The following is a 9382-nucleotide window of genomic DNA, read 5'->3' as shown; positions in this document are numbered from 1 at the left end:
AAATTTTCATTATGTTGTAGCCTACATCGTACGTACTCAACGCGTGAATTTTTATTCGACTCGTTAGGAGTCGGAAATATATAGCATTTGTACGCTACCTGAGAATTCGTACTTATAAAATGTGGTTTGATGATCATACACTCGCTCAGGTTTATAATCTTCCTGTTAGGCAGGAAATAACCTTATGAACTATCGATTTGTGAGCGAGGGGCAAACCGGGATTGTTGGTGAAAGGTGGGGAGAGGACGTCCCACAACAGGACCTGTCAGAGCCATTGCTTAGGAGAGTGTGGCCAACCTGGCTCGAGTTGGGCACACTATAGCGAGTACTGCTTTATCAGGCAAGTACAAAACAAAACCAGATTTGTAATACTTGTTTGGAACAAGTATAGGTGGGCTGGTCGAACTAAAATTTGAGACAAAATAAAGGGTACATTTGAGATAGCTTATTGTCTCAGCTACAACATACTTGAAGTTCAGCGTAAACGAAGCTAAACGACAGAGATATTGCTCGCGAAAGAATCCAGTTTTGAGAAAAACTCATGTCCCACAGAGAATACACGCAAAATGTGAAAAATTGACATGCCTTTTTTAATCGCGAAAATACTCCCTGATGCCTTTGTCAAAATGAAAATTTGACCAATTTTATTTGTAGAGAATGTTGAAGACAATCGATCAATATTTACAGAGAAACAATCAATTTTCCGTAAATATGCTGACGTCATAATATGCAAATTGAAATTTTGAGTTTGGAGGCCATTATGATGACGTCATGAGTTAATTGAGGGTCAAATGAGACATGAAATCATATCTCCAATTCATACTGTATCAAAATATGACCCAAAAATTGGGGTCACCTTGCATCCTAAAGGGCTACAATGGATCTTGTATAGGCATGTTTTTGCCCATATATGCTATGTATTACAAGAGCTCGCGCGCACGGAAATTTATGTTAAACGGTCGATCATTCCATTATTAATAGTCATAAAGAGACAAGCATGGTATCAATTTGTTTGTAAAAATATGTGGAATATTATGAAAGAAAAAGAATGGCGATTCTATGTTGTGTAATAGTATTACGCGCGAAAACGCGCGCGCCGCGCACATGCGCGTGTGTGTGGGCGATTTTTTAAAAATGCTTAGAATGGCCTAAAACGTATGTAAAATGATTTTGAGATGATTTTGAGCATTCAAAAAATTTGCGCGCGCATTAACGCGCGGACGTACGCGCACGCGCGCGTTTTTTGACCTGAAGTTGACCGGACGGATATTGACCTTGATCATGATAAATATGAATGAGAAATAGCATTTGGTTATTAAGATATGATCATGAGTTGATTTTTGTAAAATTTTACAAAATGGCGCCTAGATGACGTCATCATTGAAGGTCAATGTTGAAAACGTTAGTGTGCTTTGTACATATGCCTATACATATGTGTGCCAAATTTCAAGGCATTTTATCGAGCCATTTTCTCGTTATCTTGCTAACAAAAAAGTGGTTAGAAATAAGAAAAATATTTAATAAATAAATAAATAAATAAATAAACTAGATTTGTAATACTTGTTTGGAACAAGTATAGGTGGTCTGATCCAACAAAAAATTGAGACAAAATAAAGGGTACATTTGAAATAGCTTTTTGTCTCAGCTACAACATATTCGGAGTTCAGCGTAAATGAAGCTAAAACGACGTAGATATTGCTCGCGAAAGACGGGAATGTAGAATCAAGTTTTGAAAAAAAGTCATGTCCCATAGAGAATACACGCTAAATGTGAAAAATTGACATGCCTCCTTTAATCGCAAAAATACGCCATGATGCCTTTGTCAAAATAAAGAATAATTAGAACTGCATCTGTAGAAAATTGTCTCAGCTAGAACGTATCAAAATTTGGAAGAAAATCGATCAATATTTACAGAGATACAATCAATTTTCTATAAATATGCTGACGTCATAATATGCAAATTGGAATTTTGAGTTCGGAGGCCATTATGATGACGTCATGAGTTAATTGAGGATCAAATGAGACATGAACAAATATCTCCGAATCATACTCTATTAAAATATGAAAAAAATTGGCGTCACCTTGCATTCTAAAGAGCTACAATGTATTTTGTATAGGCATGTTTTTGCCCATATATGCTATGTATTACAAGAGCTCGCGCGCACGGAAATTTTGTTTAACGGTCGATCATTCCGTTTTTAATAGTCATAAAGAAACAACCATGGCATCTATTTGTTTGTAAAAATATGTAGAATATTATGAAGAAAAAAAAATGGCGATTCTATGTTGTGTAATAGTTTTACGCGCGAAAACGCGCGCGCATGTGCGTGTGCGCGATTTTTTATAAAATGCTTAAAATGGCCTCAAACGTATGCAAAATGATTTTGAGACGATTTTGAGCATTTTAAAATTTTGCGCGCGCATTGACGCGCGGACGTACGCGCACGCGCGCGTTCTTTGACCTGAAATTGACCGGACGGATATTGACCTTGATCATGATAAATATGAATGAGAAATAACTTTTGGTTATGAAGATATGATCATAAGTTCATTTTCGTAAAATTTTACAAAATGGCGCCTAGATGACGTCATCAGTAATGTTTAATGTTGAAAACGTTATTGTGCTTTGTACATATGCCTATACATATGTGTGCTAAATTTCAAGGCTTTTGATTGAGCCATTTTCAAGTTATCCTGCCAACAAAAAAGTGGTTAGAAATAAGAAAAATAAATAATAAATAAATAAATAAATAAAGGCAATTCTAACGAAATTATAAGGTGGTCTGTACGTTATACAGCCCACCTGATAATAAAGGCAATTCTAACGAAATTATAAGGTGGTCTGTACGTTATACAGCCCACCTGATAATATACGCCATGTTGTGACCTAGTGATACAAAGTCGGCAAAATTCTGTGTATAAATGGATCTGGGACCAACACAAATGCCCCTTCACAAATGGCCTTCCAACCAACAAAGTGCTCCCCCGACAATACAATAAGTGCCCATCCTAGGGAGAATTACATTCCTTCATTTTCTGATGCTCCCTTTGATAATAAACTTGACACAAGTATACTCTCATTAATAGATAGTGGAGGCATTCTTGTGCTTCGTTAATCCATTGCAGCCCCCCTCCCCCAACGTTACCCGAGCCACATAATTATGGTGAATCATTATTCTAGCCTGTCTAGTAGGTCAAATAATCGTTATGTATGGGAAAGTCCAAAAGGATGTCCCACACCAAGGAAAATGTAATGATGGAAACATGAACATGAACTCGAAATTGAAAATACTGAATATATTTGAATTATATTTGTTATTCAATTGCCCTGCTTGGATTATTTTATTTTCAAAATAAACTACCGCAAAATATGTCTAGAATATTCACTTTAAATAATGATGTTCATAATTATAAAACTCGTGGGCGAGACTCTTTTCATTTTTGGCCAGTTAAGACAAATATATATTTGAAATCTGTAAGAAACAATTTTCCTGTTAATTGGAACTCTATTCCTCCTCAAACATCCTCATGCAAGTCTTTATCATTATTTAAAAGAAAATTGAAGCAGCATCCTATATCTAAATATCATTAATTCTTGTTCCCATATTCATATTGAACAGCATTACTTATAATTGTTTTCAAACCTATGATTTTGTAATGTTTATTTCCATTTGTATTACCTGCCTTGAACGATGTCCCTGTCATGTTTTGTCATGTATGTTTCTTTTTATTAGCTTTGTTTGTATATGTACATCTCTTAACTACTGTTCGGGGTACTATGCTTCCACAAGGCCATCTGGCCTCATTTTTTAGTTCCCTATTTTCATTTCCTTATTTATTGCAAATGCTTATCGTTGTATATATCTTTATATTTTTTTTTAAATGGAAAATGGAAATGAATAAAATGAATTGAATTGAATCGATATCAATAGAGGCGTTAATCAATTTTATATTTTGTCTGGTCTAAGGTCAAGTAGGGTGATCGGCTTGACATATTTTGGTGGATTACGTATGTCAAAAAAGGTAGAACTGGTTTAAGCATAGATCTCAACGTACCATACAAATTTGAAGAGCGCCATCTGAAACAAAACTTCGGCATAACTTGTTAGTAAGTCTGAGATGGTCTTCCGTGTAGCCTATCAAATTGTAACATTGATGATAATGTGACATGTTGAAAAGTGCTGATGATGATGTGAAATGTGAAACTGATGCTGATGGTGCTACTATATATGATGATATTGTTGATGATGATGATGCTGCTGCTGATAATGAAGGTGATGATGATGTTGACATCTTCCTACATTTAATGTGTATTTACAATATATTATTATCATCAGCAGCAGCATAATCTTCTTCATCCATAACAACTACAAACAACATCATCATCATCATCATTATTGCAATCTTCTTGTCATCACTACTACCAACACCGTCAACATCATCATCACGTCCATCGTATCGCCCTTGTTTTCACAAAGTGACGGTAGTGAGGAAAATCGTAACGCAAAGTGAATGCAATTTGTTTTCACTACCGTCACTTCGTGAAAACAGCGACTGTTACTGACAGGAAGTTTTCTCCTGTGTTTGATAAAATCATGTAACGATAGGTCGGGAAATGCTGACGTCATAGACGAGGCTTTTTGGGGAATTGACATGTATTTGACTATTGAGGGCGTTTCTTCGCATGCCACTGATTTTCCTTGTTTGGAACGGTCGGACGACCGTGAGGTTGTGATGATAAATTAATTCTTTTTGATGAGCCCAACGTTGTAAGTAGACAATTACATTGCTATTCCTTTAAAGAGTTGTTGAATGATAATTAGTGATAATTTCTATTAATTATGTTGATGGTTAGTGATGTAAATTTGTTGCGAAAGATTTGTATTGAAGTACGTAATGTAGCAGTGGTATACATAATACGTGCAAGTAATGCATGCATGCACTGTACACGTTTAGTGACCGGAAGTAGTCACGCCTCTTTTGTTAGTTGACAGATTATGAAGTGAGCCATGATAGATAAGGCTGTATGATAGCTGAAGCATATTATTTCTTACAAGGTTGATATAAATGTTCAAGCTGGTTATTAGTGATGAATAATAAATAAATGTCTCATTTAGGGAGATAAAAGTTAGGCTTTGAATACATTGTTTATAAGTATTTTGCTAAGCTAAACATGGGCCTTGTGTTGTGAAATTAAGGTTTTGAGAGCATTGCTTTGACCGGTTATTGTTTACATATTTGAAAGTCAGTGCTAGGATAGAAGCAAGCAAGCCTTTTGTATCAAATAATTGTATTTAAGATCAGATATTGTTTCAGGAGAGGGTTTTGGATATGACACATAAATAATTGACACAAACAAGTTAATTCATATTCAGTTATGCATTTATTGATTGAGACCAGACAAGATGGATAATTATTGTAACAAATAATGTCATTGATAAGCATGTGTACATGTATTCCAGTATTGATTGGATGTTTCCTTTATTTGTTTTGTTCAATTACAGATTGAACCGTGCTGATACGTGCTGAAGTATCTTGTCGGCGTGGTCTCATACTGGGTTTAGAACTTTGTGTCAGGCGACGATGGAGACAGGTTCAGTACCTTAGTGACATTTTCTGGCAGAGATGGAGGAAAGAGTATCTTCCTACGCTCCAAGCACGACAAAGGTGGAACGAGCGTGAGCGTGATGTTAGCGTGGGTGACATCGTTCACATCATGGAAGAAGCACCACGAAACCACTGGGCTGTCGGTCGCGTTGTAGAGATTTTCCCAGGCAAGGATGGGCTAGTTAGGTCAGTTAGGGTGCAAACCAAATCATCGACCCTTGTTAGGCCAGTTCACAAGCTGTGTCTTTTGGAATCAGTGAATCATAGATAGGTATATTCTATCCCCAGATAGGTACAAGTTTTACCCCTGTGTTTGTTTCTTAGAGCACTCTATTTGACAGAACTGAACTTCGATAGAGAGACATTTCAAGATGAATAGACATTTTGACAAATGAACAGAGAAATCAAAGTACAGTTTACACCATGGACTGTTATTTGAAAGGACTAATAATTCTGCATAGAGTGGACTCATTTATTACTCTGAAAAAGGACATTTCAAGTATTCAATTGATAAGCATGTGTAAATGTATTCCAGTATTGATTGGATGTTTCCTTTATTTGTTTTGTTCAATTACAGATTGAACCGTGCTGATACGTGCTGAAGTATCTTGTCAGCGTGGTCTCATACTGGGTTTAGAACTTTGTGTCCTGCTTGATTATTTATCGTCACAGTGTCCCCATCTGTGCGTCGTAAGGCATAGCTACAGCAGCTGGGACTCCAAGTCCCACCGAATAAGTGCACACACATTCTGTAGACACATGGTTCTTCCTTCAAGTCACCTGTTGGCCACCATAAGAATCTCAGTACATCTCGGTCTGGTGCTGGCACACGAACTTGATGAAACATCGCTTCGATGTCTGCCATCAAAGCCACTGGCGCAGTTCTAAACCTCAACAGCACTCCGATCAGCTTGTTAGTCAGATCTGGTCCCTGATTAACCACATCATTCAGTGACAAACCTTTCCATGCTGATGCACAATCGAAGACTATTCTCACTTTTCCCGGTTTCTGGGGATGGAATACCGGGTGATGTGGCAAATACCATTCGCATTCCTTCTTACTGTCAAGTTCATTGACCTCCTCTGCATATCCCTTCTTCAAAAGGTCTGCCATGCCATCTGTATACTTCTGAAGGAGACCATCACTCTGACTAAGCCTTTTTCCAAGACTTTGGAGTCTCCTTTCAGCCAACCATCGGTTATTCTGGAGATCTGGAGGTCTCTTCTTGAACGGGATAGGGAGCTGATAATGACCTTCCTCTATGCAGATGCCCTGCTCCCACTCTGCCAAGGCCTTGACATCATTCTTTGACATAGCTCTCTCTTCCTTGAAAGGATCAGGGGTCTCAAGCTTCCAGAACCTCTCTAACTGTCTCTCGAGGCACAGATCTCCTTCGATGAAGGTGTTCGTAGCATACACTGGAGTGTTCATTTCACATGCTCGGCTGAGTGGACCATGGAGTGATCACCCAAGGCACGTCCTTACTGCGTATGGTCCTTTCTCTCCATGTCTAACCTCTAGAGGCATCAGAGCTTCTGGGACGTCTATGACCGATGACCAGTCCCACCTCATCTTCAGTGGCCACAGGGATGTCAATCCCTCTTAGGTGGGTCAGTCCTTCGATGTCATCGACTGTGGCCATGTGTACACCCTTGACGTTGATATTTTCCTTTGTGTACACACATAACATCTTGATCTGCTTGCTGTTATCTCCGGAGTCCACAACCAAACTGACGGCTTCAGTGTGGACAGTACTTTCTTTACGATCAAGGGTCGTTAGTAGAAGCTTCCCTTTGACTCCCTTAGCACCGAGTGACCTTGCTAAACTTGCTGAACAAAATGTACTTGTTGACCCTTGGTCCAGCAATGCATATGTCCACAGCATAACTTGGCAGCCTTCTGCCTTCACCCTCACAGGCACTATAGGGAGCACACTTTTCCTGCCGGCCCCTGTGGAACTACAGGAGGCTTCTTGCTCCACATTTCTATTTTGTGTGCCGCCATCAGGTTCTGTCATATGGAGAAGCTTGTTGTGCTTCCTTGTGCAACCATCTACTGAGCAAGTCCTCTTGCTACTACATGCTCCTATCATATGACCTCGTCTCAGACAGTTAAAACACAGTCCCTTATTCCTTGCTAGCCGCATTCTATCCTTAGGAGGCAAGTCCTTAAACTGCTTACAATCCCACAGCCTATGGTTACCCTTGCACTGGAAACACTCTACATGTAGTTCAACAGGCTTTGCAGTGGAAGATGTAGAGAAGGAGCCCTTTGACTTCCCACCTCGAGAAGGCGTGCTTTGCTCACTCTGACCAGACATCAGCTCTCCATACACCGGGTCATTAACTTCCTGCGCAGCCTCCTGCACAAAGTACATCAGATCCTCAAATCTTGGGATTCTGTCCTGGCGCCGAATCGCTCCAACTCTGCTCAGCCACTTCCCTTTTAAATGGAAAGGCAGTCTCTCCGCCAATGGGAGAAGCACCTTCTGAGGGGAGAGTTCCTGTTCGAATCCCATTGCTTAAAATGACATTAGGCAGACACTCTTGTCATCTGCCAGCTCTCTTAAACCTTTCTTGTCACGAGGGCTAATCTGCTTCCCAGATGTTATCTTCTTCATCCAGGAGTCTGTGATGACAACTGGGTCTCCAAATCTTTCAATCAGAAGTCGCTTTGCTGTTGAATATCCTTGTGATGCGTTCATTAATAAGCAAGGACTCAAACGTCTCTTAGGTTCCCCTCGACAATAGTATAAGAGGCGAGTTAGCTTCGTCCTATCTCCGCACGAACTAGAGTCAATGTTGTCCTCGAAACTCCGCCAGAACTCCCAAAATTCTAGGGGATTTCCGTCATAAGGCGTCAACTCGGCCTTAGGCAGCTGCATCACCTCCCAAAGACGGCGTTGCTCCTGTTGTCCTTCCTTCAGTAGGGTGACTACATCGGAATCATCACTCATGGTCAGCGGTTGTCCATGGTCAGACCTATTTGCTGTGATAGGCTTACACTTCGTAGACTTAGTAGGAACAACAGTCTCTGTCACTACCTTGCCAGGAGTGTAAGGTAAGGTTTCATCCTGTTCTTTCTCAGGAAAGCTTATTCCAAACTTCTTATTCTCAAACTCAAGGTATATCTGTTCTTCTGTTTCTGCAACCCTGAGCTTCGTCTGCATCGATAATCTCAACTTACGCTGCGTTAGTTGAAATTCCTCAAGTTCTAGTTGTTGGCGTTCTTCTATAGCAGCTGCTTCAGCTGCTAGGGCTGCCTTTCTGGCCATAGCTTTCAACATGGCTGACGAAGCAGAGCTAGTATGGCTGACACACTGACTCACCGAGTCTTCAGGATTCACCTCCAACACATTTTCCTGTTTCTTTTCCTGTTTTTCATCTTTCTGTTTGACCTCAGACTGCCCACCAGCAGCTTGAAGTTGATCTGCTGCACTCATCCTGATGAAGCGTTATTGATGTTGGGGACACTGTGACGATAAATAATCAAGCAGGACACAAAGTTCTAAACCCAGTATGAGACCACGCTGACAAGATACTTCAGCACGTATCAGCACGGTTCAATCTGTAATTGAACAACACAAATAAAGGAAACATCCAATCAATACTGGAATACATGTACACATGCTTATCAATGACATTATTTGTTACAATAATTATCCATCTTGTCTGGTCTCAATCAATAAATGCATAACTGAATATGAATTAACTTGTTTGTGTCACTTATTTATGTGTCATATCCAAAACCCTCTCCTGAAACAATATCTGATCT

General features: G+C 39.5%; 1 protein-coding gene across 1 annotated transcript; it reads right to left on the bottom strand.

Moving 5' to 3' along the window:
• Positions 1–8129: 8129 nt before the first annotated feature.
• On the bottom strand, positions 8130–9050 carry LOC115925884. The gene has a single exon (XM_030989927.1). The coding sequence runs from the start codon at positions 9048–9050 to the stop codon at positions 8130–8132; it is 921 nt and encodes a 306-aa protein (XP_030845787.1).
• Between the last annotated feature and the right edge of the window lie 332 nt (positions 9051–9382).

The sequence above is a fragment of the Strongylocentrotus purpuratus genome, unplaced genomic scaffold (assembly GCF_000002235.5).
Source record: "Strongylocentrotus purpuratus isolate Spur 01 unplaced genomic scaffold, Spur_5.0 spur5_scaffold_19, whole genome shotgun sequence".
Taxonomy (NCBI): Eukaryota; Metazoa; Echinodermata; class Echinoidea; order Camarodonta; family Strongylocentrotidae; genus Strongylocentrotus; species Strongylocentrotus purpuratus.
This window is presented reverse-complemented; position numbering and strand designations above follow the sequence as displayed.

Excerpts from the sequence above, each read along its gene's own strand:
- LOC115925884 (XM_030989927.1), bottom strand. The coding sequence starts at position 9,050 with ATGAGTGCAGCAGATCAACTTCAAGCTGCTGGTGGGCAGTCTGAGGTC.